We start from the raw sequence: 27818 nt of genomic DNA on the forward strand, positions 1-27818 counted from the left end.
GATATATAAGCAATTATTTGGAGGTGATGCCTACTCTTGTGTTTTTAAATGTTTAGTTTGATGATAGAGAGTAGAGAAAAGTACTCTATGGTGTTAACTTGTGTATGTTAGCCTTTGAGCTAAGTTTGGGGGAGTACTTTTACTTTGATGGGTTGATAGATTCTTCTAGATTTTGATTACATTGCAATTTAATACTTGGCATTTGTAGGTACAATGGTCCTTTCAGCGTCAGCATGTTCGGTCGCCCTAAGAACTGCAGAAGAGCGGACTAAATGGAAGGTTTTGGCCCGACAGGATTACAGGGTTGCGAGACAACCTTGCCGGGCACTTTTGCACAACTTGGGCCTCCTTCAATGCTTTGATGAACTATGTAACGTGGGGGAACTCAACGGAATCTTCACAAGGGAGATTGTTTCCTACCATCGTCTCACTCTCGAGTTTTTAACCACATTGGTGGTACAGATGCGAGGAAGGAATATTGTGGCCATAAGGTTCCGACTAAGGAACAATGAATATGAGCTATCAATGCAAGAGCTTAAGGAGATTTATGGGATCACTACGGATGAGTATGACATGTCGATGGAGTTCAAGAACAGTAGATTCTGGAACGACATCACTCTTGAGACAGAGGGGTTCAAGGCTGCCCGGGCCAAGAGCTCCATGATCCGTAATCCAGTTCTCCGGATGATTCAGAAGGCCTGCAATAATCACCCTTTTGCACGTACCGAAACAGGGAGTGTACAAAAAGATGAGCTGTTTTTGTTATGGTGCCTTGTACACAAAAGGCCAATGAATATGGCCCACTATATTGTGAAGAACTTAGAGCGAGCATCGAGGAGGAGTACAGGGACTATATGTTGCGGTGCTGTGGTAGGCGCAATTGCGCGCCACTTGGAGGTGGACATGAGGGGATTTGAGCATGATATAGGATCTACGGTTATGGATATTGAAATACTCCGGAGATCACATGATCTTGGAGTAGATGGAGGCCAGGCCTTTTTCTTGCAGAGGTTGAAGGATCACTTTCCTCTCCCGGACCCCATCAACACGTACATCAATGGCGCCATAGAGAAGAGGAACTGGAAGATGAATTCCCCAATCCACCAAGCTATCGCATCCCGATATCCAAATAAAAGATTTGAAGAGGTTGATCCGGATGAGTATGAAGAGCTTGATCACGCGGAATTTCCCGAGGCTCCCGAGGTCCCTGAGCATTTGATGATAGGGCATGCGAACGAAGATGAAGAGGAGGTTCATGAGGAACCCGATGCAGAGATACCGCCATATGGTGATGGTGGAGCCGGGACAAGCGCTCAGAGGACAAGAAGCCGCCAAGAGAGAGAAGAAGAGGACTACAGCTCGATCAATGAGAGGATGGCACGTATGGAGCTTCGGCAGGAAGAACAGTGGGCCCGGAACGATGCACGGCTGACTGAGTATGAGGCGAGGTGGAACCAGTTCGAAACTCAGAATGATGCGCGATGGAACCGGTATGAGGAGAACTGGAGTCAATTTACCGAGTTCAACACTGCACAATGGGCCAACCTCAATGCTCGGTTCGATGAATTTCGCGGCCCTTGGCAGTATCCACCTCCGCCTCCACAGTGAAGGTCCACGGGAGATCCACTCTCTTTCAAACTTATCCTAGCTTTGCTTGGAATAAGTTTGGGGGGGTGTCTAGTGGATTCCCTCTTCTATCTCTATCTCTCTATATTTGATGATACCCCGTCTGTACCCCTATTCTTTTGATGCTAGTTGATGATGATATGTGGGCATGTAATCTTAACTCATGATATTCTTGATTGTGGATTTTGGGGAGTGTTTCCTTGTTTCTTTGTTCCAATTATTTTTGTGTTTTTGTTTCTTTTTAGGAATGTTTTTCTTGTTTTCTTAGTGTGTTTAATAATTTCCCTTGGGTAGAATGATAGTAGGGTGAGAGAAAGTGATGTTTGAACGAGTGTGAGGATTTGTTGGAGGAGTTGCCAATGATGATTTTGTGCAAAAATTTTTGAAAATCTTGTTGATATGGCTAAGTAACATGTAATTTTCATTTCAAATTGCCTAAAGTGAATTGCATGGTGCCTTGTCTTTTGCCAAAATGACCTTGTGAGAATTAAGCCTATACCATCACTAAATGTGTGTTTTATCTCAAACATGTCATTTGTTTCTAGAACTTGCTCGCGATCTCCTTGAGTCTACATAGTGGCTATAGAGATAAGGGAGGATGTTAGGCCATTTTTATTAGCCAAATCCTAGTTTCACCCACTATGTTATTAATCCTTGTTAGCCCACTTTGAGCCTATAAACCTTTTCTTTGACAAACCGAGGGGTTGGAATTGCCATATGGTACTTTTGAAAAATCAAAGAGAAATGTGGAAGTGGTGTTGGCAAATGAAAAACAAGTTTGTTGAGTTAGAAAAGAGAAAAAAAAAATATAGTGATGATATCATGCAAAGCATGGAAAAAAAAAAAGAGAGAAAAAGAAGGGAAAGAAAACAAAAGAAAAGAAAAATGAAAGAGAAAAATGGTGAATAATTGACATTGGGTGAAAAAGGATGCCTTGAAAGTTGAAAAAGAAGCATTGAACAAAAGTGGAATGTTGGTAGATGAGAAGAGTCTAGGCAAAGCCTAGTACTAGCTAAGATTGGGGAAGAAAGTTGGTGAAGTTGAATATGTCATATCTTGGGGATTAAAGTCACTTTAGCCAAAAATTACCTCACCTATCCAAAGAGCCTACATTACAACCTATAGAAAAGACCTTTCGGACCTTAGATCTTTAATCACACCGTAGTAGAGGAGAGTGTAGATTTCGAGCAAGCATATGGTAAACTATGCATGATTTGATGATTTGAGAGTTATGTCATGAGCCATACACTTTGAGAGTGAGTGAAATTTCTAAAATGCACATTGCATTTTCTCCTAGTGAGGGCAAATTGGCAAGGTTGAGTACATGATAGTAGCTTGAAGCAATACCTTATAATGTTATACTCGTCTACGAGGCCATTGATACTTGTTGAATACTTTATTTCTACTGAGGCAATGATGACACTCCAACATCCTTACATGAGTTTGTCTTCTTATTTTCTTCTTCTTGTTTAGGGACAAACAAGTGTTTAAGTTTGGGGGAGTTGACAAACTCATATTTTAGTCTTGTTTTATGGGTGATTAAAGAGTGCTTTTGATGGTTTAAGATGTTAAATACAAGTTTTTTTCACCGCATATACACTAATTAGGTGAGTTGATGGGTTTGTCGTAGTTTTGTGATGAAAACAGGTTGAAACGAGCCGAAGCTGAAATTCGAGGAGTTCTCCAGAAGGAAAACCCGACCGGGTGTTTTCCATTTCTCGGAAAACCCGGTCGGGTGTTTTGAAGTAGCCACTCCAGGAGGAAAACCCGACCGGGTGTCTTCCATTTCTCGGAAAACCCGGTCGGGTGTTTTGCAAAATAGCGGCTTCGGGAAGAAAACCCGGTCGGGTGTTTTATCACCTACAAATCACCCGACCGGGTGTTTGCTAAATGTCCTGATTTTCACTCCGAATATAAAAGGGGTTCTAACTCAATTTAGAACTCTAACCTTCCCCACGACAAATTGAGAGAAAAAATCGAGAGATACAAGTCATTAAAGGCAAGGAGACTTCCATCTTCAAGAGATTGAAGAAGAAAGATCCTCCCCAACATCAAGTCTACATTAGGGAGTTCTATTACCTTTTCTTACTATGTTTTCTTTTGTTGTTCTTGTATTTTCCTTTGTTTTAGCTTCCATTATGAGTAGCTAAGTTCTTATTTAGGGATATTGGTGAAGCTTGTATGGATTCCATGGGATAAACCTTGATTTATGCTTATCTATGTCTTATGTGGTGGTTTTGTTGGTTGTTGTGCTTTTTCATTATCCAATTGATTAGGTACCAATTTGATATGTCTTATTCTAATTATTGTCGTTGAAAGATGCTTAATTAGATAGTTAAATGACCAACAACTCCGTGCGTTGTATGTGCTCGAGAGAGACATAGCTAGAGAGAGGGCTTGGGTCCGTAGGTTGTAGGAGTTGGTTTCGAAGTGTAGGGAGGAGACTCCGACCTTAGAGGCCGATCAACGTGTTAGGTGCACCCGAGAGGGGGTCTAACCAATTAACCCGACCTTCCTAGCCACACATAAGACCATTTAGATGAGCATGATCCCTAGGTGAACACCCGTGATCCATACCAACGGATCAATATCCCTATCTTTCCAACTTGAGTGAAAACTATCCTTTTTCTTGTCTTAATTTCCTTTTGCTTTTACTTTCTTACTTGTTCTTTGATCTTAGTGTAGAAAAACCAAAAAAAAAAACTCCTTCTAATAGTCTAGATAGTGTTCTAAATTGCATCGTAGTACTCAAGCCGGCACTTAGTCTTCGAAGATCGATAATTTTAACTTGCCACGTGCTACATACCCCCATACACTTGTGGGTGACATTTTGATTGCAAGTTTAGCATGAGTCAGTCCTAAGGGTTAACTCCTAAAGAAAGCTAGGAACCAGGAAAGTGAACTTTAAGGCCCTAACTAATGTGCTTAAAGCTTAAATGAAAAGCATGTGGAGTGCTGATATTATCTAATCTAAATGGCTGCCAAAAGTGAAAAGAAAGCAGGTACTTGTTCTCTCCCTAAATCCTATTACCCAAGGTGTAAAATCAATGGATAAAAACATATAATTAATGATCCTTTCACTTAACTTCTAAAAACTGATTTTAACTACTAATCCTACACTAAAGGCACATAAATTAAGTGAGAGAAAATACTACATGGCTGTCACAAAGCTAACCAAACAAGAGAAACACCAAATCAACACTTAAACTACCTCCTTTTTAAAATAAAAAAATAAAGCATTCAATCACTCTTATTTAATTCCACTATCTACTTTACCCTCTCTTTATTTTTTCTACTTTATTCATTTCTCATACTTTTTTAATACAATTTCTTAATTTCCGTGCCCAAAAGTTATGTATCAACGTAGTTAGGACAGATGGAGTACATTTTAAAATCACAACTGGATATATATATGGGGAAAAAAAATTCAAGAATGACAACATTGATGATCTTTCAACACATAAAAAACAATCTAGAAAAAGAAGAAGCTACACTCCATCTAAAATAGCAAGAAGCTACACGTACAAATCAAAGTTATGGTTGGATTGTTGACAATATCTATCATTTGCTACAAAACTACACACTTGATCTCCTACTACAACCACGCTTCTACCCGACACCTTCTTCTTCATCTTCTTCTTCTCCTCTACCAATCCTCGAAGCCGAGCAACGTCCCCCCACTTCTCATCAGCCGCATACACATTCGACAACAAAACATAATAACCAGCATCACAACCATCCAACTCAACCAGTTTCCTCCCCGCAATCTCTGCTATCTCGTTGTCCCGATGAACTCTACACGACCCAAGCAACACACCCCACACGCTCGGATCACGACCATCCGCCATCCCATTGACGAACCCCATGGCTTTCTCCATCCGCCATCCTAAAATTTTTTCTTTTAAATGATCAATCTGGGCTTTGCTAAAATCATGAGAGAGAATCCGTTTAAATTCAAGAACTTATCCTAAAGAGTCGCCTAATATATTTTTTTGTTTTTGGACCGTCAACAAAAATTAAACATTTATTCATAAGTAAGTGAGTTCTATTTTCAACTAATAATATTTCAACTAATTTTTCCTTTCAATATTCTTGCATTTTACCGATTTTAAATTGAAACCCGTGTTATCCACTCACCATGAAGAGCTAAAAGTATGTACTCCTATATAAAAAGAGTAAATGTCAAAAGTGGTCATAAACATATGATTGAAATAAGAAGTTGGTCCAAAATATTTAATTTTTAAAAATTGTGTCTAAAATAAACTAAATTTTAGTCAAATTGATCCTTTTTTTTACGGTTCCATCAAAAAATAACTGTCAACGTCCGATTAGTGATATTTTGACTAAATTAACTTATATTAATGTATAATTAATTACAAAAAAATAAAAATAAAAAAGAAATTCCAAAATCACTAACTAACAAAAGCCAATATTATTACAAATAACATGTACATATACATAGTTTAGTAAAAATACTACTATTTCACACCTCCACAGCTGATACCAATGGGAGTTCAACAAACTTGAATATACGTCTCATTAGGCTCGTGCTCGTCTTCTCTCTCTGCGATCAACTCTCGCTTTTAGTCAAAATCTTATTGTTCGTATGAGGGGACCAAGAGAGGTGCAAAAATGGGACGTTTCGATACAGTCGGTCCAACGAATCGAATACGCTGTCCTGGGACGAAAATTGCAACTCTTGTGACTGAGGGATAAGAAAGGACATATGAAGCCTATGAGTAGTGAGATCAAATGCATGATGTTACAAATTTATAGAAGCAGAGGATGGGCTTACGTTGAAATCTGGCGCAACATCGAGCTCTAAGTTCTCAAGCTCGCCTATTCCATTGCAACCAGTGGTGCATCTGTTGTGCACGGTGTTTATGTCATTAGATGCATCTTTAGACTCGACTATCTCGTTGCAGGATAGGGGGTTCGGTCGACTGAAATCATCAGCTTCGGTGTTTCCAGCCAAATAAGTGGTGAACTCAACATCTTCTAACCGGGAACTATAGGAAGCGTGATATGGTTCATTGAGATGCTCGGATTCCTGGGCAATGAAACAATAAATGCGTGTGGATGAAGGAGTAAAAACATCATGTATTATCAATGCAAGAGTGGGTGGCAAAAGTGGGTGTGTATGTGTGTTCATAATGCGTGTACATAGTGTGTGGACCGTGTGCATGTTTGTGATTCGTGTGTATGTGTGTGCATAGTATGTGTATTCATTGTGTAGTATGTGTAAAAATTTCAAGTATTTTATGATAGAGTAAAGGTTAATTTGGTTCTAAACATATGACCAAAATACGAATTTGGTAAAAAACATTCACTTTTTGAAAAACAGGTCCATAACAAATAAAATCCTTATCGGAGTGGTCCTTTTTTTACGGTTCCGTCGAAAAACTAACGGTCATGGTACTGCACAATTAGCGTTGACCGTAAGTTTTTTTACGTAACCGTAAAAAAGAACTACTTCATCGACATTTTCATTTGTTAAGGACTTTTTTTTCAAAAAGTGAATTTTTGTAACAAATTCGTTTTTTGATTATATGCTTAGGACCAAAATTGACCTTTATTCTTTATGATATCAACACTTGATTTGGAATTAAAGGCTCAAATTTCAAACTCTCAATTTGATGTACCAAACGGAGCCTTACGATTTATATAACTTAACTAAAAATGAACAACGTCACATATAATTATATAAAGAACCAGGGATAGAAGATTTTGCCAACCTCAAGTAGTGACTGAAGGAAATAATCGTCCAAGTGGCAATCTGAATATGGACTTTGGTCCTGACGAGGAGGGTCGGGAGTGGTCGTCTTAGGCATCATTGGGATTACAGGAACCGCCTTTACATCCGATTCTTCCTTCCCCAAAGTAAGACTTCCAACCTTCTCACTCTCCTTCTTGGGCCGATGAAAGATCTTCGAGACCACGTATTCTCCCTCTTTCTCATGCTCATCGCTCCCGAGATGGTACTGATGCATTACCCAATTGCTTTTCTCAACCTTACATCCCCTCTTTAACGTTTCGTAAAGAACCATGATTTTCTTAAAACCTCTATGGATCTCATTTTGCACCACCTGCTTGGTTTTGCCAGTCTGGTACCAACGCACGCGTGCACTCTCTTGATCCCCAACTCTACGGCTCTTTCTTCCGCCACTAGCGTATGCGTTGACAATTCTATAGAAGTAATAAGCACAGCTTCCATCCATCTTGGCTCCTGCAAACATTCATCAATGCATCAGAACCTGCGAATTTTCTAATAGTACATTTCGTAGCACGATCAGCACACTAAACACACTACACCATCAAATCTAAGACTGATTAAAACACACTAAATTATGAAAACCATCTGAATCTTCTGATAATTTCAGTCTATGCACAAAAAAGGAATGAGGATGGTTTTCCAAACACGAAGACGCATTACATTACTGTTTTCTTGTTGCTGATGACGTCGAAAGAAACGAGGAGCAATGCATTACATTCTTCACCTAGTCTTTTAAAGCAACATATAAATATGAGGCTTGAATTAATCACATTATCAAGAGTTATTAGGACTAACTTAACTCACCGGGAAGATTTTGCGGATGAGTGCAACATATTCCCCCTTCGCCTTCCAATGTTGGGATGAACTCATCGATGAACAAGTTGGGCACTGATTTCCCCACGCCTTGTTTTGCAGCCAAATGATCCAGCAGCTCCGCATCAGATGGATCAAATTTTACACCAGCAGGAAAGCCCGGCCATTTGTGTGACATCTGAAAGAACAAGTCATAAAACCCAATCTCTGATTACTCATTAGTACAATCAATCCCACAGCATGCTCGAAAACAGGATCGAACACAAACACCACACGACTACTTAGGTTTCTTACATCCCTGTTGTCTATTAGATTGGAAGAACAAGTCGTGAAATTCAATCCCTCATTACTACAAATCGAAGAAGACGCGATATAAACTCCATAGCGTAGCACACAACACACTCGAAAACAGGATTGAACACACAACTACTCGATGAATGAGTAAAAATGAAGCTCCTTACATCATTGTTGTCTATCAGATGGTGGCACTTGGGACATCAGGTATTCGCCCCACAATCCTTGATCCGACAAGCAGAAGGGATACCTGCATTGATCACCTTCCTCGCGAGAGTTCGACTATCAATCAGCCATGACCTGCATCACTCAACACTGTCAACAAACTCAAACTACAAAACCACCTAAATTAACCATGTGTCTATTCTTATTAGAAAGTAACGAAACTAGTAAACATTTAATTAAAGAATCTGTCAAGATTCATTTTTTCTCCCAATTCTTATGATAAAAAACACAACACATTACTCTTAATAGCAAATATTAATCTCAAATTCAAGAATTTGGCACTGATTTTAATCTTATGCCAAAAAAAAGTCTTTATCTGAACTATATATTCCTTCTTTCCTTTTTAACTTGATTTCACATCAATAGCATCATTTTTGCCCAAACATGAAAAAAAAAACCATCATCCTTAAAAGTTTTTCATAACCCAGAAAAGGAAAGAAAAAAAAGGCATAAATAAAAAAAAATCAATTCTTGAACAGAGAGAGAAAGAGAATCTCAAGCCTACTGAAAAAGATTTCGTTCTTCCTAAAAAAAATCAATTCTTGGGCACAATATAAGCTCAAAATTTTAGAGGTGGAAGAACATTCTGTTCCAAGATTGAATTTTTACCTTTCCATTCAAGAATCTAAGAGCATAAGTGTCAAATATTAAATCAAAATTGGATCATCAATGAATTTGATCTTCGAAGATTTAACTCTCAGGTGAAAAAATGCGTTCTTATTTGAAGTTGCGAAGAGAATGTTGAATAATGAATACTTTCCCATTTTTCTACACTCTGTTAAGTAAGCAAGTGTTAATGAGCGGGAACACACACAGAAGGCGTTTTTGCAAGTTCGGAGCTTGGTTCGGATGGGGCCATGGTTGACTGAAGCTGACTCCGAGCCTTGAGCTGCATGTTGGATGCCAAAAATAGACTTGGAGCCCAAGCTAATAATATGTAGTAATAAAATTTGATTTCAGTTGATAAGACGGTTTTAGGGGACGAAGTTGAAAAGTTACTGTCAAGATGTGACTTGGCCATTGGAGATGTAGGGGTGAAATTGTCATTATATTATTTTCGGATTTTATTATTTTCGAATTTGTATGAAAATTGGTTTTTATGATTCTTAGCTCATAACAATCTATTTTACACATTAATATTTTGTTTAATATGTATAGTAATTAATATTTTAAATATCGTAATTAAAGTTATAAATTGCACCGATGCGTGCATGGCACGTGCATTTGTCAAACTTTTTCTCTTTCAGAAAGATTCGTATGTTGATTTTTTTTTCATTTAAATTGGCTTTATCTTCTTCATCAATTCGATACATCCGACTTACATTTAAATCCGGCAATGCAATTTATTGCAATTTGCCGAGATTTAAATTCGGCAATGCGATTTATTGCAACTTGTCGAGATTTTAATTTGGAATGCGAGTTATTGCAACTTGCCGATGTTTAAATTCGGCAATATACGTAACCGCATCTTGTGGAGATTTAAATTCGGCAAAACACGTCACCACATCTTGTAGAGATTTAAATTCGGTCAATAAAATGAACTAGAAGTTTGACATGGATTTTATAATGAACTACTTAATACTTAATGTCGTTTATAATGAACTATTTAATGTCCACCATGAGCGATGCACGACCCAATTTACTTTCCAAGTAGTAATTAATATTTTTCAATTAATATAACAAATTAAAAAAAAACAATATCATAACATATATTTTAAATGTTAAATATGCACATTATATTATGTTAAACCTCAGGTGATGCACAATCTAAGTTACTTTCTGAGTACTAATTACTAGAACTATTTATTATCAGTTAATATGTTAAAATAACAAACAATATCATAACATATTTAAATGTTAAAATTGTACATAATATAATATGTTCTTAGACAACTAATGACATAACAATATCTAGTGTTAACCCCGTGCAATGCGACCTATTTTACTTTCCTAGCACTAATTTCGCATTATCAATAGTTCATCCATTTAATAAGGGCGTTGATGATGAAACCATCACCGTCAGTTATTTAATGGAGAGAAAGCATTAGTTTATTGATATTCATAAATTACACTAATAAGTATCAATAGTCCTCCCATTTAATAAGAGAGGTGATGATGGAACAATCTCGTCAGTAATAAGTGAACAAGAAAAGCCCTTATAGGGTGTCGCAGTTTTTGCCTCCCTAGGCCATCAACGAGCTTGAGCTCGGAAACTCTGGATGAAAGTCTTTATCCAACATCATAGCCAGCCATAACAAATCAACAATTTGTACAACACAAAAGGCAATATTATTACAAATACACAAAAAATAAAGTTGAGATAGATAATCCATCATTCTTACAAAAGGGTTGCAAACAAACAACATTGTTTGACATGAATTTATACATAGTTTTATAACTAATATTTCACACCTCCACAGATAATAGCAATGGGAGTTCAAAAAACCTCAAATCTTCGTCTCAATAGGCTCACGTTCGTCTTCTATCTTTGTGATCAAATCTAGCTTATACTCCCTCTGTCCGCAAATAGGATTCCTATTTTTCCATTTTAGTCCGTTCACGAATAGGAGTCCCGGTTTACAATTACTATAAATGGTAAAGAGGTCTCACATTTCACTAACACATTTCACTCACATATCATTTAAAATTAATATACAAGTGGGACCTATGTTCAACTAACTTTCTTCCACCTACTTTTCTTCTTAATATTTCTTTAAACTCGTGACGAAAAGAAATGAGACTCCTATTCACGGACAGATGGAGTAGTTAATAGCTATTTGCTCGTACGCGGGGGCCACAAGAGGTTCAAAATGGGACCTTTCAAGTCCTACCACGGTAGGCCAAACATATCAAACATGTTGTCTTGGGACGAAAACTGCAACTCCTGTGACTAAGGGATAAGAAAGGACATATTAAGCCTATGAATAATGAGATAAAAGGCATGATGTTACATATTTATAGAAGCGGAGGATGGGCTTACGTTGAAATCTGGTGCAGTGTCGAGCTCTAAGTTCTCAAGCCCGCCTATTCCAATGCAACCGGTGGTGTCTTTGTTGTGCGCAGCGTTTATGTCACTAGATGCATCTTTAGACTCAACTATCTCGTTGCAGGATGGGGAGTTCGGTCGACTAAAATCATCAGCTTTGGTGATTCTATCCAAGCAAGTGGTGAACTCAACATCTTCTAACCGAGAACTATAGGAAGCGTGATGTGGTGAGCTGAGATGCTCGGTTTCCTAGTCAACGAAACAGTAAACGCGTATGGATGAATGATTAAAAACATCTTATATTATCAATGCAAGAGTGAGTAGCAAAAGTGTGTTGTATGTGTACTCATTGTGTTAGTGTGTGTAAAAATTCAAGTATTTTATGATACTAAGCACTAGATTTGGAATTGAATAATCCAATTCCAATTTCACACCATTGGTTAGAAGATTAGCCAACCTGAAGTAGTGACTGAAGGAAACAATCGTCCGAATAGCCATCCGAATACGGAGTTCCGTCCTGACTAGGAAGGTCGGGAGTAGTCATCTTAGGCGTCATTGGGATCACAGGAACCGCCTTTACATCAGACTCTTCCTTCACCAAAGTAAGACTTCCAATCTTATCACTCTCCTTCCCGGGCTGATGAAAGATCTTAGAGACCACGTATTCTCCCTCTTTCTCGTGCTCATCGCTCCCGAGATGGTACTGATGCATCACCCAATTGCATTTCTCGTCCTTACATCCCCTCTTTGACGTCTCGTAAAGAACCATGATTTTCTTAAAACCTATATGGATCCCATTTTGCATCACAGCCTTGGTTTTGCCCGTCTTGTGCCAACGCACGCATGCGCTTTCTTGATCCCCAACTCTACGGCGCTTCCTTCCGCCACTAGCGTATGCATTGGTAATTCTATAGAAGTAATGAGCACTGCTTCCATCCATCTTGGCTCCTGCAAACATTCATCAATTCATTAGAACCTACGAATTTTCTAATCGCACGACAGATTTGAAATCTATAGTAGCACGAATAGCACACGAAACACACTACACCATTAAATCTATGACATTATAACACACTAATGACATGAAAACCATTAGAATCTTATGATAATCTCAAAACTTGTCCACAAAAAGAAATGAGGATGGTTTTCCATATGCTAAGACGCGTTACATTATTGTTTTTCGTTGTTGATGGCGTCGAAAGAAGCGAGAAGCAATGCATTACATTCTTCCCATAGTCTCTAAAGGCTAAAGCAACATATAAAGATGAGACTTGAATTTATCACTTTATCACAAGAGTGATTAGGCCTAACTTAACTCACCTGGAAGATTTTCCGGATGAGTGCAGCAGATTCCCCCTTCGCCTTTCAAAGTTGGGATGAACTCATCGATGAACAAGTGGGGCTCCGATTTCCCCATGCCTCGTTTTGCAGCCAAATGATCCAGCAGCTCCGCGTCGGATGGATCAAATTTCACACCAGCCGGAAAGCCAGGCCATTCGTGCGAACTCTGAAAGAACAGGTCATCAAACTCAATTACTCATTAGTACAGATCGAAGAAGAATCAATCCCACAGCATGCTCGAAAACAGGATCGAACAGAGACACTGCACGACTACTATCGCTTCTGTCTGTTAGATTAAATCTGAAAGAACAAGTCATGGAACTCAAACTCGAAACAGGATGGAACAGGATCTCATTAGTACAAATCCAAGAAGAAGCAATATAAACTCGAAACAGAGTCGAACAGAGACACTACACAAGTACTTGATGAATGAGTAAAATGAAGCTTCTTACATCGCTGTTGTCTATCAGATGGTGGCACTTGGGGCATCGGGTATTCGCCCCACAATCCTTGATCCGACAAGCGGAAGGGAGGCCTGCATTGATCACCTTCCTCGCGAGACTTCGACCATCAATTAGCCATGACCTGCATCACTCAACACTGTCAACAAACTCAAACTACAAAACCACCTAAATCAAGAATGTGAGTAGCAAAACTAGTAAACATTTAATGAAAGAATCTCTGTCAAGATTCATTTTTTCTCCCATTCTTAAGATAAAAAAAACACAACACATTACTCTTGTTGGCAAATATTGATCTCAAATTCAAGAAATTGGCACTGATTTTAATATTATGCAAACAAAAGGCTTTTTCCTAACTAAAATTTCCTTCTTTTTTTTCAACTTGAGTTCGCACCAATAACACTATTTTTGCCCAAACAAGAAACAGACCAAGACAACACATCATCCTTAGAAGTCTTATATAAACCATAAAAGGAATGTACTCCACAAAAGAAGAAATCAAACCCCTCATTCACTGAAACAGAGAAAGAGAGAAAGAGAGAAAGAGACTCAAGCCTACATGAAAAAAGTTTCGTTCTTCCTCAAAAAAATCAATTTTTGTAAACTAGCAATCTCTCTCTCTCTATCACACACACACACACACACATATAAAGATGCTATTTTTGCCTCAATTATGTAATCAGAAGGAGACCCAGAAAAGTGTAGAGCTAGATGAACATTCAATCGGTTCCAAGATAGAATTTTTACCTATCCATTCAAGAATCTAAAGTATGAGATGTTAAATCAAAAAATTGGGTCAATACATATCCATGGATTAGATGGTTCTCATCTGAAATTTCCCTTCACTCTCTCATCTATATATATAGAAGAAGAAAGTGTTGTATACTTTCCCTTTTTCTACACTCGGTTAAGTAAGCGAGTATTAATGTGCGGGAAAATCCATATACATGATAGGTTCGGAGCTTGGCTTGGATGGGCCCGTAGCTGAGTGAACCTGAGTCCGAGCCTTAAGCTGCATGTTGGTGGTATAGAGACATTAGCGCTGGGATTCGGTCGGTTCGGTTACTAACCGAACCGGCAAGTCGGTTAACCAACAATATTTCGGTACCCAACCAAAAACCGAAACCGGCACCGACATGTAGTCGGTTAGTTCGGTTAGAACCGAACGGTTAACCATTAACCGATGGAACCGAAAATTACTGAAAATTTTTACTTAATTATGTTGTTCCATGAGATTTGAAGTAGGATACAGCCAATCAATGCATTGACGAATTATTGGTAAATCCTTGTTCTATTTTCTTCTTTTTATAATAGTCTATTCTCTCCTTTCTCTGTTGATAGAACGATGTGGGACAATCAACATATTTTTTTTTATCTTTTATCCTTATCATTCTCTATACTTATTTACAAATTTATTGCATATAATCTAATTATTTCTTATGTACAATGTAGTCCACGAAACTTTACTCATAGTTGTAAATATGTTGGCTAAATTATTTATTATATATTATTTATTATATATACTAGTTATTTAATAGCTACTCCATATAGAAACTTCTAAAAATATTTAATAATTGTAATCTATTAATCTCGGCTTATATTTATAGAATCTAGGATTAAGGATTTTGTGGAAATATTATTCTAAGAAAATAGAAAAGGAAATTCAAAAATGAAAAAGAAATTAACAAGCAAGGCTGAAACTATTTGCCAACATCTCATAAAATTAAATAAAAATCAATTTATAAACTATAAAACAATCATGTTAATCTATTTGTATTATTTAAATTTTAATTTAAATTATGCCTCACCTTCTGTCCACCTTCATTAAAAACATGCATTTAAGAAAATTGCATAAACCCACAAAATCACTTATGTATCTTAAAATATCCCACATCGACTTTGACAATATAATAAGAATACAAAACATTGTTATATAAAATAAGCCTCTTCCTTTGTGAAATTTTTCATCTGGGCCTTTGGGCTTTGGTATATACATATGTGGCTCATAACCCATATAAATATGAGTCTACAATTTAGGTGGACTTAAATTAATCGGTTTTCAGTTCGGTTAATCTCGGTTTGAACCGATAACCGACATCAATGTGGGGCTCCTGACCGGACCCAAACCGTAATTGTTATTTTCGGTTCTCGGTTAACCGAAAATCGACATTTTCGGTTCGGTTCTCAGTTAACCGAGAACCGACAAACCGAATACCCAGCCCTAGAGACATACTTGGGGGCCAAGCTAGTAATAAAAATTGATGTCTTGAAAAGAGAGTTTTATGCAAAATTGAAAAAGTTACGCTGTGATATGACTTGGCTGTAAGAGATAAAGAGGTGAAATCATCATTTCATTAGTTTTATTAGTTTTAAAATTTGTAAATAAATGCAGAGTTGACTGGATGAGGGATAGAAGGGGTGAAATCATCATTTTATTATTTTTATATTTTCTAAGAGAATTGGTTTCATCGAATTCTTGTGTCGATAGATTATTCTTGCAAATTTTTTCCCCCATTTCACGGTAAAGTTATGTTTGGTCATTTTAATCTATCCTATAATAATATTTTATATTTATGTAAGTAGGTTTCACATTCTAATAATTAACTTTCCTCAAATTATATTATAAAATTAATATAAAAAATAGACCAAATATTCAACTATTTATTCATATATTTCTTAAAACTCGTGTTTACATCAAATGTAACTCTTATTCTTTACATTTTTATATTAATGTGAGAAAATCATTTTTCAAAAAAGTAAAATGTGACGTCTGTAGAGAGATAAACTAAAAGAAATAAGATACCTTTTATAAGACGGAGGTAGTAGTTTATTGATATGATGTGACAATTCTAAATATCAATTGTTCTTCCATTTAATAAGAGCAATGATGCAAAGTATCTCACTTGATATTTAATGACAGACTACAAGTATTATTTTATTGATATTCATAAACTAAGTGACAGCGGTGATGACGAAACTATAGCGTCGATGTTAAGTGATGAAGAGAAAAGTATTTATCAGACCACGCTTACAACTACTACATAGAGAATGTGTACTTTTTTCTACCATAGCAATGGAGACAAAAGGCCTTTGGATGCACCTTATTTTACACCTACAATACATCACAGCAGCCCCAAACTCCACAATGTACACTCACAGTCACACTCGATCCCCGTCTCCCTTCTCCGTCTCCTGCAGCATATCAAAGTTTCCGTCCTGCTTGAATTTTACCTTTCAGTAGCACTGATTAAAGCAGAAGAAAAACCCTCTTGGCTTGTTTTGCACTAGTGTTTTTGGGGTGTCGCAGTTGTCGTCTCTCTTGGCCATCAACGAGCTTGTGCCCGGAGACTCTGGGTGGAAGACGGCGTTCTCAGAGGCGAAGATCCGCAGTGGGATGGTGCGCTCGGGAGGTGAGATCGTGGACAGATAATGCAGGAGCATGTGTGTTATCTGAGTGAAGTTGGGCCGGTCGTTCGGGTCCTCCTTCCAACATGAAGTCACGGTTAAGGCCAAGTCATGTGGGAGATCTTCCGCGCTCGGCCTTGTGTTCTGATAAGGAGAAGCATGTGTTCAGTCGTGTGGTATGCAACGCGTTAACATATGAATCAATCATAGTTATTTTCGTTATCAAGAACAATCATATCGTTCATGAAAAAAACTCATCCTAAAAAGACTAGTCTGTTAGGAGAGAGAACTCGTTCGATCACAAGTTGCCATTCACAACCAAAGTGGGACATTAGAGTTACCTTGAAAGCAGCTGCATAGGCGGCTTGCAAGTTCGACATGCCTTCGAATGGTAGTTTGTTAAGTATAAGCTCCCACAGCACGATGGCAAAACTATATGCGTCAACCTTGTTGTTATAGTGTTTCTTTTCCCCCTGTCTAAGCGTCACTGTACTATAAAGCTAAAACACAAACAACACAGAAAGTAACGAGAGATACTCTCAGCAAATGCGTTTAAGATATGGAAAATCGGAAGAAGGAAAGACATCGGGTAGACTACCTCTGGCGCCATCCAGCGATATGTTCCAGTCTCAGCAGTCATCATCTCCGTCAATGACTCTTCTCGCGCCAACCCAAAATCTGCAAGTTTGATGGTTTTGTGGTCCTCTGTCAAGAGCAAGTTCTCTGCGGGAACGAATCAATACGTTGGCCCACTAAATAAAACGAGTTCTTTGAATGTGCAAGGTTTTGATTAAAAACAGCTAAATGGCCTCTCGTCATTAGCAAGAATCTACACATTCGATAGAACAGTCCAGACTTTAGACGAATTAGCAACACGAGACTTGAGTGAAATCGATTGGACATCAGAAACAAACAAAAGGGTAACCCAAAGTAACCAAACATGTGTTCCAAGATTAAAGTTATGCGATTTGAAAAGCACGACAGCAACAGAGCAGACATCAGTTTTTTTGTTGGAATATACAAGGCAAAGGATCTGAGTTCGGATTTCAGCATCATAAGTCTTGTACTTCATGGAAAGGTACTGAATTATTGTCATTACCGGGCTTCAAGTCGCGGTGTATGATTCCGTGAGAATGCAAGCATTCCATTGCACGAGCTATGTCGAGGGCGAATCCAATGGCAACCCGCGTATCCAGACACCGAGGCCGTAGGTTCAGCAAATACTTCCTCAATGTCCCGCCAAGCATAAGCTCGGTTACTACAACCATAACCGGCTCCTTACAAGCTCCAATGAACTGCAAGAAAAAGCGACACCAATGAGCCATGGATAATGAAAAACTCCACCTTTATCACTACATAGACACACACACACACATATGAAAGACCAACAATTTAGAATGTGTAGAACGTAAGAACATTATTTTCATAGCTTTCTCCACCACTTAACTCACAAAACAACAATACATAAAATCTCATGCCGAAAAGCAAATGCTTTACATTTAGTGGGACGGAGGGAGTATGAAAGATCAACAATTTAGAATGTGTAGAACGTAAAAGCATTCTTTTTGATGGACACAATATTACGTATATACAACCAAATACTTCCTAGTTTTCTCTGATTGAACTATGTACCGGGAATTGTTCCAGCATCAGATTGGCAATGCACGCGGACATCTAAAGCAGTGTATTAAACTACAGAATTCAACCATTCACGGAAAACAAATAGCGAAACAAGTTATCCAACCGTAGTGCTCCATTCACAACGAACTAGATCTATATAATTAGACAACGTCACGGATTCCTAACAACATACACAAGCCAAAGACAAGACAACAAAAGAGGTGCAAAAACACGACCTTAACCAAGTTCTTGTGCATCACTTTGGACAGCATTGCAACTTCTCTATCGAATCTCCCCTCCCTCTTCGCAATCTCCTCCGGCGTCTCTCCTCTATGCACGATTTTGATAGCAACAATCTTGTTCTTGTATCTAAAAGAGAGTGAGCAATCACAATTCACAACTACGAATCTTGATTTTCAAGAGAGAGATAATGAAATCAAACAAAAACAAAGAGGGCACGAAATCTAAGAGTCAACTCACTTTCCCTCGTAGACTTTGGCGTGGGCGCCTTCTCCAATCTTCGGGCCAACCAATAGAAGCTTCGGATCCACCAACCATTTTGGGTCCAAACTAAACTCTGTCGTTCCTTCAAAATACCCATTCCCAGATCCCATCTCTCTCTCTCTCTTCAGATGAGCAAACTCATTGAGTCATTTATTCAAACATCTCCAAGATCGAAACTTTATCACTCCCTCAAGCAGCATACGCGAATCCCACATCAGGAATGGGAACAGAAGCTCAATAGGCGAGAGAAAACAGAGGAAAAGATGTTGGAAAACAATTGCAAGTACAAATAATTGAAGGTGAAGTGGGGAGACTTGATCTAAGGTTCAGTTTATTTTGTTGTGATCTTATCCCTTTTCATTGCACAACTCAACTGAAACAGGTAAAATATCTGTTTTCACTTCTTAAGATTAGTGTTGATGGTGATTAACAAAATTAATTATTATGATTAGTGTTAATTAACATAATTGGATATATGTAATTATCCAAATTATGTCCACGGAATCTACGAGTAATATTATATTCACAAACATGTCCACTAGTAAGACAGATCAAACTAGTTGATTAAATAACGTGTCACATAATTTAACAACTTAAGACCCACAACACATGACCACTTCATTCACACTGATTATTCCCTTTTCTTATTTTTTATTATTTCCTACAATTTTTCCAATTAATTTTTCCTATTTTAATTTTTCTTCATTTAATTTTTTCCTTATATAAGTACTATAATTTGTAATAATGTACTCCCTCCGTTCCTTGTTAATAGAGGCGTTTCTTTTCGGCACGGATTTTAATAATAGTGTTTTAAGTGGATGGTGAATAAAGTAAGAGAGATAAAGATAGATTAAAGTAAGAGAAATGATTACTTTTTTTACTAAAAATAGAAATAACTCAATTAACTTAAAATTTTTTGAAATAGTAAAATGACTCTATTAACATGGAACGGAGGAAGTACTATTTATACTTATATAATCAGAAGTCCACAACCCACTAATATTATGGATCACTACTAGTATTATTTATTTCATATTTATTAGGAGTGTTTCACTTCTATCATTCTTAATATAATTGCCCAATTTATTTAATTTTTATTAATATATTTTGTCAATAATAAAAAATATAAACTTCAAAAGAAATTTAAAGACTATAAATTGAAATTAAAAAATTACATAATTGTATACTTGTCCAATGAGTACTTTGCCATATATTTTGAGTTTGTTGCTTGTAAATTCTCTTTCAACTCATAGTTGTTAAATCACTCATCTCTAGTGAATGAGATTTCATATTACACTTTATTTTTATTTTCTTGAAGTATTTGTCTAGTGCTTTTCTTGATGACTTTTTATAGTTCATTTTTTTTGTTTTATACTGATACTGGCTTGTTTTTTACTTGACCACATTTTGTAACATACCAAAAACTTATACTTATATCCTATGCATAAGAAGCAAAAAAATATACATATATGAATCATTGGATCACAAAATAGATGGTCTAGATTCTATTTCATGAATATCTGCACAAACCACATAAAGTTAATAGAAAACATGCCTTTCTAATTGAATTACAACACTTGAGAAATGTCACGAGATAGTAGTATGCTACAAGATACAACTCAATCTTCTATACGAATGAGATTTCAATAATTAGAACCGCATCAACGCGTGACAAAAATTTTCACCTGGCCGGGCTTCATAAAGCTACTCAACGGCGCTTGTACAAACAAGGCTTTAGCTCGGGCCAGTTGATATCCCTAGGTTTTTGTTTTTCCTGCAGAGGTAAAAAAACAAAAGAATGTGATTCCACTATCTGTAATCAAACTATTTAGGGACAGAGACAAAAACAAACCTTTTTTTGAAAGTGAAACAGTATAAACATTTTGTTCGAGAGGTCCTGCGCATAAGAAGATAACTTTGAGCAATGGCTGTGAGAGTCTTATTATAATGCGAAAGTGGAAAGTGCGACAACCTTGGATTTGGAGGCAAATCCTAGTTCGCATATGGCTTTGATGAAATCATTCGGGTCTGCTCCTCCAGTGGTTGGATCGAGTCTGCTTTTCACCTCAGCTATTAAAAGCCACCCTCTGCACATGGAGGATAAAAGTTGTATAATGAAATGGACGTATAAGGCGCGGAAAAAGGAAGATGAAATCGAATGCGTACTGAGGCTTTAGAACCCGATTTGCTTCCTGAATGTAACTAGGGAAGTTTGTCCCCATGAGTGAGAGGCAAAACACAGCAATATCAACAGAGGATGAGGCGAGAGGTGTCTGAAAATCAAAGTAGAGGTTTTTCAGCAATAGCAAAGTAGATATCATCCAAATAAACCACATTTCAAAATATGGTGATTCTACAGAATATTTAAGCTTCTGACATTTTGGCTGATGCACAAAATTGGATGATGATTATTTTTAGTTCTTTTCCTTCTGCTTACATACACGTGGCAGAAAGAAAACAAGGAAATGTTTGGAACATACGTTGGACATATCACATGCTGTTACGGAAGGATCATTTGAGACGAGATCAAAGGAGTGAACTTTATTCTTCACACTTTTAGCAAGCCTTGCATCCCCTGAATGAGATCAAAACATAGGTTTTTAAAATCAGTGATAAAAATATAATATTCTGTATAGAATTTGAAGATTCTTACCGCAACCAAAATCAGCAACAACTAGAGAAGGGCTACGATCCTTTATCCATTTTATAATGACATCATTTGGTTGTTCGGGCCAAAGTGACATTTGTGCTTGGTATCCAGAATGGTACTGGTAAAACAAGTAAATAGACATGATGAGCTTCCATAAAATTAGTTGAATCTACTCAATGGAAGGTGTAGAATATAGGGTACACATAAAAGATCGCACAGAAAATAAAACCAAATGAGTCAAATCTGAGACATCACATTGAAATCCTCACATAGATGAAAGTGGTTGGTAAGGGAGTGCTGGACGGCCATACAATCTCTCGCTCTCTCTCCACACACACACACACATAAAAGAAGATTACTCATACAGCTGTGGGGGTAATTTCTATGCTCTCAAATCCCAAGCCAGTTAAGAGTTGTACGTGTGCACTAGAAAATGTTCAACAACATAACTTACAGATCCTGAGCTGCAAAATTAAACTGCATCTCCTATTATGACCAATCGTATTCACTTAAACCGAGCTAGCAAGTAGCAAAGTGGATAGCTTTCTATAAATCATATGAATCCAGACCTTATTTCACAATATACAGTCACCATTAGACAACACTATAAAAACCACCTCAAGTTAATAGTCAGTAGAGCTCATTAACACAGCTTAATCTTACTTCACTCCAAGCAATCTAGGTTTTCTAGTTGCAGCTTGTCACGTGTAAATTAAATTAGCAAAAAGCTAGAAAAACTTAATCACAACTCACCACATTGAACAATGAAGGATCCTCTTTAAAATACTCCAGTGCCTCGTCTCCACTGTGAACCCCCAAAAAAACAAATCAGGAACAAATTCAACTTTTTTTTTTGTTAAAAAAACAGGAATCAGATCAAACCTGCAAGTGTAAAGCTTCTCATTGATCATGCGGAAATATCCTCCTGATAATCTCGTCTTCATCTGTTCAATTACAACATAATTAATAACAATCGAACAACAGCCATGTATTTCGAGAAAATTACTATTCTCGCACCTTATCGAGGAAGGACGACTTCGATTTCGAGCTGCTCTTAGTCGGATTAGCGACACCGGAAGGTGTGGCGGTGGATGAAGATGCATTATTTTTTGCAGCGCGCTTCCTCTTTTTGCTCCGCCGCTGCTCCTCCGTCATTTTTTTCCCACGAATTGTTGTGGTGTGGTTTTGGCGGCGTGAAGCAGTTCAGTAGAAGAAGAGAAGGAATCTTTGGGCCCAATTTGTACTGGGCTTACAATTTTTATTATTGGCAATAATTGGGTCCATTGTTAAAATTATTAATTCAAAGATGATTAATATTCTCACCATTTCAACTTAATTAATACTTTTCTTTTTGTTACAACATTTTATAAAGTGATGTTTAGTAAATTAAGTGATGAGAATGAAATACATTCTCTATGTCCAAAATAAATTAATTCGTATTTCTTTTCAAGGCGTTCCAGTATAAATAATTCATTTATTTTTTCATTACAAAATTATTTTATCCTCAATTCTACTTTTGTTATCTCTCTAGTTAACTCACCACTGACATTTTTCATTCCTATGCCAAATTAAAGACATTTCATCTGAGTTGGGACGCATAGAGTTAATTAAGATGAAGGAAAAAAATAGAATAAATAATAATTTATTAGAGATTAAATCATTAAAATAAATAATTTTTTATAAAAGAAAAAATTATGAATTGATTAACTCGGGATGAATAGAGTAATTTTATTTTCAAATATTCCCTCCACTCAAACTTAGTTGAGTTGTATTTTTGGAAAGTTTATCTCCTGCAAAATAAAATATCTGTTCATTCTTATTTTATTTTTATTTATATTTACTATAACTTTTTAATCTTTATCTAAAAAAAAAACCACTCAACTAAATTTGAAATGAGAGAGTATTATATTTTTTCATAATGCAAAACAATAACAGTTATAATATTTTTATGAAAAATAGTTTTATTTATGAGTGACACGGATTATAGAGTAGGTGATGCTGCAGAAATGGAAGATGTTTAATCCAAACAAAACTCCTCTTACCGCTAAACTGATCAGTCTCCGTTCAAGATTCTTCTCTAATCAAATTGCCCACAACCTGTTCGACGAAATTCCTCACAGGACTCTGCATGCCAATAACCGCATCCTCAAAAGCTACTGCAGAGACAAAAGGTACAAAGAAGCGCTTTCTCTGTTTTCCCGCCTCTCCTCATCGGAAAAACCCGATCTTTACTCGATTCCCACAGCTCTCAAGGCGTGCGCCGCGCTGAAAGCGCTCGACTTTGGGAAGGCGATTCACAGCTTCTCCAAGAAGGATGGTCAAATCGGCAGCAACTTGTTTGTGGGGTCGGCTGTGATAGACATGTACGCGAAATGTGGAGCGATGGATGAGTCGTTGCGTGTGTTCGAGGAGTATCCGGAGCCGGATATGGTCTTGTGGACCACGGTCGTCACAGGATTTGAGCAGAACGGGCGGAGTTTGGAGGCTTTGGAGTTTTTTTCTCGAATGGCGATGGTGGAAGGTGTTGTGATTGATCCGGTTGCTCTTGTTAGTGTTGTGTCTGCTTGTGTCCAGTTGTTGGAGTTGAAGGTGGGGAGGAGTGTCCATGGTTATGTGATTAGGATGGGATTGGGAAACGACTTACCTTTGTCGAACGCGTTGCTGAATTTGTATGGGAAGACGGGGTTGGTAAATTATGCAGTGAGGTTGTTTGAGGGAATGGAGGAGAAGGATGTGATTTCGTGGGGTTCAATGATTGCTTGCTATGCTCATCACGGTGGTGCGAAAGAAGCGCTTGCTCTTTTCAAAGATATGATTTTTAAAGGAATCGAGGCGAATGCAGTTGCTTTGATCAGTGTTTTGCAATCGTGTGAAGCTGCGCGTAGTTTAGACGAGGGGAAAAGGATACACGAACTTGCTGCAAGAAACGGATTGGATGCGGATGTTTTAGTCTCCACAGCTCTGATTTCTATGTACATGAGCTGCTCTGCCCCGGATGAAGCAACTGAGGTGTTCAAAGGAATGCCTGAGAAAGACGTGGTCTGTTTCTCTGCAATGCTGCGCGGATGTGTTGAAAATGAGAGGGCGTGGGAGTCTATTGGAGTTTTACGCGCTATGTTGGCAAGTGATTTTCGGCCGGATGTTTATGATTTGGTTAAAATCCTGACTGCTTGCTCAGAGCTAGGCGTTCTTCAGCAGACGAGGTGCTTCCATGGTTTTGTGATGAAGTGTGGCTTGGGCGATGATTCATTTGTCTCTGCTTCGCTCGTGGAATGCTATGCGAAATGCGGTAGTTTGGATTGTGCAACCTCGATTTTCGGGTGTGTAAAGGATAGAGATGTTGTTTTGTGGAGCTCTATGTTGACAGCATTTGGGATACATGGGAAAGGAAGGGAGGCGTTGGCTTTGTTCGATGAGATGGTGAAGGATTCAGGCGTTAGACCGAATGAGGTGTCGTTCGTCTCCATTCTGTCGGCTTGTAGTCATGCTGGTTTGGTTCGAGAAGGCATTGAGATGTTCGACTTGATGGTGAATGGCTACAAGCTAGCACCAAACTCGAAGCATTATGGGATAGTGGTCGACCTCCTTGGCCGCGTGGGGGAGGTGGAGAAAGCCATGGGGTTCGTCAATGGGATGGCGGATGGTGGTGATCCGAGCGTGTGGGGTGCGTTGCTTGGCTCATGTAGAGTTCATCGGGACAACGAGATAGCAGAGATTGCGGGGAGGAAACTGGTTGAGTTGGATGGTTGTGATGCTGGTTATTATGTTTTGTTGTCGAATGTGTATGCGGTTGATGAGAAGTGGGGAGAAGTTACTTGGGTTCGAGGATTGGTCGAGGAGAAGAAGATGAAGAAGGTGTCAGGTAGAAGCGTGGTTCTAGTAGGAGATGAAGTTTGTAGTTTTGTAGCTAATGACATATATTGTCAAGAATCCAACCATATCTGTGATTTGGTGAGGGTATTACATGGCATGATGAAAGAGGAGTTTGATTGTTTCAGAGTGTAGTCCGTAATAATCGACCCCCCTTAAGGACCATCGTCCTCATTGATCGCCGGTGGCTCTCAAATGTCCTCGTTGGTCATGACTGACTCATTTCCCATGAGGCCACCACTCAAAGTCATCGGACCTCTCAATGGAAGCATCAATGTTACTGGCTAAATATGAGAACTCATCCCAAGCAAGCGACCAGCATGACAAAAGAGACTCGGCACGGGTAGAGAGTTGATTTTTTAGGGAAGGGGCGACGTCGAGGTTGTTGCAATCGAGTGTTGATGGTACGTTGCTTGCTAGAAAGAAGGTTAGAGTTGCTCTTGTTGCTTAGAGACCACAAAAACAACAGGAACAGATCCACTGTAGTTGAATCGTATTCTTTTTTGAATTAAAAGTGTGTAGTTTTGTAGTAAAAGATGGATACTGTCAAGAATTCAACCATATCTTTGATTTGGTGAGCCGGTGGTGATACATCACCGGGTGCGTCCGGCGATACGGGCAGCGCCTCAGCCGTGAAAGCCTCTACGCCGCCGCCGGGTTCTACGCCTGGTGATACACATATGGGCATTCATGGACCAGTAATGGGAGGTGAACGTGATGCACATTTATAGGGAACCTAATATTGCGGCTGATTTTCTTGCTAACTGGTCGACAGAGATGCCTCCTGAATTGCACATTTTTGTTTCTTCTCCTAGAGGTCTCCTTAACATTCTTCTACTAGACAAGCTGGAAAACTCCGAGGCCCGGCTATGCCCCTGTTAGGATATTAGAGACTTCATCTCTCTTTCCTATGTAACCAAAATAAAAAGAGCCATTTTACTATTTTAGTTTGTCCACGATTTATACAACCATTTACTTTATTCCACGCATACTCTACATTCCACCAACATTTTACACTAACAATCCAATATAAAACTAATACTTTAAATAGGTTTCATATTCCACTCACTTTCTCTTTTACTTTTCTTCACAAAGTCAAACAATCTCTTAAATAAGAAATACAAACGTGGAAAAACAAACGTTTATAGAAACGTGCAAGAAGAAGAAATACAAACGTGGAGAAACGTTTATATCTTTTGTGTAAGATCCAACGGACTTTATATAATCTTGCCTATTTAAATCATGTAATTCAATGTAAATACGTTATGCATCGAATTATTTACTACAATGCAAATATACACATGACATAAGATATGAGTAACATAACATATTCATATTAAATCAAGACATAGTTAATAACTCAACCATAACAACAACAAAAAATGCAGCCTACTATAAATTAATCAAGAAAAATGTAACATGGACATATCACTCTTCTTCAAAACATGGCCATGAAAATTCTAGTTGTTTTTGTTATTCTATCAATTGTTTTTGTTCAAAGTGGTGCCATATTTAAGCGCTCAAGATACGAGGTTTTTATATTCGATCAATTGCCAAAAAATTCTCCAATCCTAACAACTCATTGTTATTCTGGAGACGATGATTTGGGATATCATAATCTTCGTCTAAATCAGTACCATCATTGGAGTTTCCTTGTAAATATATTCAAAACGACGCGTTTCACTTGCAGTTTTAAAGTGGGGCGCAAAGTTTAAAAGCTTCGATGTGTTCAATGTCAAAACGGCATATAAGTGCGAAACTGGATTGGCTAACGTGTGCGGTTGGGTTGTTAAAGACGATGGATTTTATTTTAGTCCTAATGAAGATTTTAAGTTAGGCATTACCAAAGAGTTTGGTTGGTGACTCGTGATGGGTTCTTGTTATGTAACCGTTATTTGTCATGAAATGCTTGCATTTATATCATTAATAAATAATATTACAACATGTATGTGACAAAAAATGACTATCAATGTCGTTTTATATCCCAATTTTTTAGTGAAAAATATCAGAATGCCACCCAACAACACACAAATAACAAGCCAATAAATCAACAATTTATACGCAAAAACAGAGTAAATATACCAGTAGATAAATTGTGCATTTGCTAAATTCTTTTAACTATACCAGTAGTTTTAACTCCTTTTTTAGTAGTAGTAGTATTTTACTTGTGATTTTAGTCTAGTTTTAGTATTACTTTGTCTTATCTACTTTGTTATAATGGGAACTTGTATATTGTCTTGCTGGATCAAT

General features: G+C 37.8%; 6 protein-coding genes across 7 annotated transcripts; 2 read left to right on the forward strand and 4 right to left on the reverse strand.

Moving 5' to 3' along the window:
• Positions 1-462: 462 nt before the first annotated feature.
• Positions 463-1608, forward strand: LOC148930759 (uncharacterized). The gene has a single exon (XM_089067515.1). The coding sequence runs from the start codon at positions 463-465 to the stop codon at positions 1606-1608; it is 1146 nt and encodes a 381-aa protein (XP_088923641.1).
• Positions 1609-5963: 4355 nt separating this feature from the next.
• LOC125214454 (SUPPRESSOR OF GAMMA RESPONSE 1-like) lies at positions 5964-9478 on the reverse strand. The gene is made up of 6 exons (XM_048115486.2): positions 9341-9478; positions 8674-8806; positions 8204-8390; positions 7362-7852; positions 6422-6676; positions 5964-6331 (listed from the first exon to the last, which is right to left on the reverse strand). The coding sequence occupies exons 3-6, from the start codon at positions 8388-8390 to the stop codon at positions 6197-6199; spliced, it is 1068 nt and encodes a 355-aa protein (XP_047971443.1). The 5' UTR covers positions 8674-8806; positions 9341-9478; the 3' UTR covers positions 5964-6196.
• A 1552-nt stretch (positions 9479-11030) lies between these two features.
• LOC125214456 (SUPPRESSOR OF GAMMA RESPONSE 1-like) lies at positions 11031-14399 on the reverse strand. Its single transcript, XM_089067616.1, has 6 exons — positions 14267-14399; positions 13511-13643; positions 13038-13224; positions 12175-12665; positions 11712-11966; positions 11031-11621 (listed from the first exon to the last, which is right to left on the reverse strand). The coding sequence occupies exons 1-6, from the start codon at positions 14272-14274 to the stop codon at positions 11559-11561; spliced, it is 1137 nt and encodes a 378-aa protein (XP_088923742.1). The 5' UTR covers positions 14275-14399; the 3' UTR covers positions 11031-11558.
• Positions 14400-16428: 2029 nt separating this feature from the next.
• Positions 16429-19409, reverse strand: LOC125214455 (serine/threonine-protein kinase STY13-like). 2 transcript variants are annotated; one of them, XM_048115489.2, is made up of 6 exons: positions 19025-19409; positions 18781-18913; positions 18024-18219; positions 17523-17602; positions 17266-17424; positions 16429-17068 (listed from the first exon to the last, which is right to left on the reverse strand). In XM_048115489.2, exons 1-6 carry the CDS (start codon positions 19156-19158, stop codon positions 16754-16756), a joined length of 1017 nt encoding a protein of 338 aa, XP_047971446.1. In that variant the 5' UTR covers positions 19159-19409; the 3' UTR covers positions 16429-16753. The 2 variants fall into 2 exon arrangements, with proteins under 2 accessions (XP_047971446.1, XP_047971445.1); XM_048115488.2 differs by having other exon boundaries at positions 17523-17647; positions 19025-19408.
• A 1084-nt stretch (positions 19410-20493) lies between these two features.
• On the reverse strand, positions 20494-22896 carry LOC125212130 (S-adenosyl-L-methionine-dependent methyltransferases superfamily protein). Its single transcript, XM_048112207.2, has 9 exons — positions 22716-22896; positions 22581-22642; positions 22452-22503; positions 21702-21816; positions 21529-21623; positions 21215-21321; positions 21021-21135; positions 20901-20945; positions 20494-20822 (listed from the first exon to the last, which is right to left on the reverse strand). Exons 1-9 carry the CDS (start codon positions 22851-22853, stop codon positions 20757-20759), a joined length of 795 nt encoding a protein of 264 aa, XP_047968164.1. The 5' UTR covers positions 22854-22896; the 3' UTR covers positions 20494-20756.
• An 807-nt stretch (positions 22897-23703) lies between these two features.
• On the forward strand, positions 23704-26524 carry LOC125212587 (Tetratricopeptide repeat (TPR)-like superfamily protein). Its single transcript, XM_089067456.1, has 2 exons — positions 23704-23869; positions 23944-26524. Exons 1-2 carry the CDS (start codon positions 23827-23829, stop codon positions 25701-25703), a joined length of 1803 nt encoding a protein of 600 aa, XP_088923582.1. The 5' UTR covers positions 23704-23826; the 3' UTR covers positions 25704-26524.
• Positions 26525-27818: the final 1294 nt, after the last annotated feature.

This window comes from Salvia hispanica, chromosome 3, assembly GCF_029641045.1.
Source record: "Salvia hispanica isolate PSC_SH4W2 chromosome 3, Shi_PSC_v1, whole genome shotgun sequence".
In the NCBI taxonomy this organism is placed as follows: domain Eukaryota; kingdom Viridiplantae; phylum Streptophyta; class Magnoliopsida; order Lamiales; family Lamiaceae; genus Salvia; species Salvia hispanica.

What these genes read in the sequence shown, in the direction of transcription:
- LOC148930759 (XM_089067515.1), top strand. Translation starts at nt 463, where the DNA reads ATGCGAGGAAGGAATATTGTGGCCATAAGGTTCCGACTAAGGAACAAT.
- LOC125214454 (XM_048115486.2), bottom strand. Translation starts at nt 8,390, where the DNA reads ATGTCACACAAATGGCCGGGCTTTCCTGCTGGTGTAAAATTTGATCCA. An exon ending in TCATCCGCAAAATCTTCCCG is followed by an intron (nt 7,853 to 8,203) that starts GTGAGTTAAGTT and finishes GAATGTTTGCAG; the next exon opens with GAGCCAAGATGGATGGAAGC. An exon ending in TCCTTCAGTCACTACTTGAG is followed by an intron (nt 6,677 to 7,361) that starts GTTGGCAAAATC and finishes TTCATTGCCCAG; the next exon opens with GAATCCGAGCATCTCAATGA.
- LOC125214456 (XM_089067616.1), bottom strand. An exon ending in ATCTGATAGACAACAGCGAT is followed by an intron (nt 13,225 to 13,510) that starts GTAAGAAGCTTC and finishes CTGTTCTTTCAG; the next exon opens with AGTTCGCACGAATGGCCTGG. An exon ending in TCATCCGGAAAATCTTCCAG is followed by an intron (nt 12,666 to 13,037) that starts GTGAGTTAAGTT and finishes GAATGTTTGCAG; the next exon opens with GAGCCAAGATGGATGGAAGC.
- LOC125214455 (XM_048115488.2), bottom strand. Translation starts at nt 19,158, where the DNA reads ATGGGATCTGGGAATGGGTATTTTGAAGGAACGACAGAGTTTAGTTTG. An exon ending in GCCAAAGTCTACGAGGGAAA is followed by an intron (nt 18,914 to 19,024) that starts GTGAGTTGACTC and finishes ACTCTCTTTTAG; the next exon opens with ATACAAGAACAAGATTGTTG. An exon ending in CCTATGCAGCTGCTTTCAAG is followed by an intron (nt 17,069 to 17,265) that starts GTAACTCTAATG and finishes TCTCCTTATCAG; the next exon opens with AACACAAGGCCGAGCGCGGA.
- LOC125212130 (XM_048112207.2), bottom strand. Translation starts at nt 22,853, where the DNA reads ATGACGGAGGAGCAGCGGCGGAGCAAAAAGAGGAAGCGCGCTGCAAAA. An exon ending in AGTCGTCCTTCCTCGATAAG is followed by an intron (nt 22,643 to 22,715) that starts GTGCGAGAATAG and finishes GTAATTGAACAG; the next exon opens with ATGAAGACGAGATTATCAGG. An exon ending in TGTTTCACTTTCAAAAAAAG is followed by an intron (nt 20,823 to 20,900) that starts GTTTGTTTTTGT and finishes TTACCTCTGCAG; the next exon opens with GAAAAACAAAAACCTAGGGA.
- LOC125212587 (XM_089067456.1), top strand. Translation starts at nt 23,827, where the DNA reads ATGCCAATAACCGCATCCTCAAAAGCTACTGCAGAGACAAAAG. An exon ending in AGCTACTGCAGAGACAAAAG is followed by an intron (nt 23,870 to 23,943) that starts GTACAAAGAAGC and finishes CGATTCCCACAG; the next exon opens with CTCTCAAGGCGTGCGCCGCG.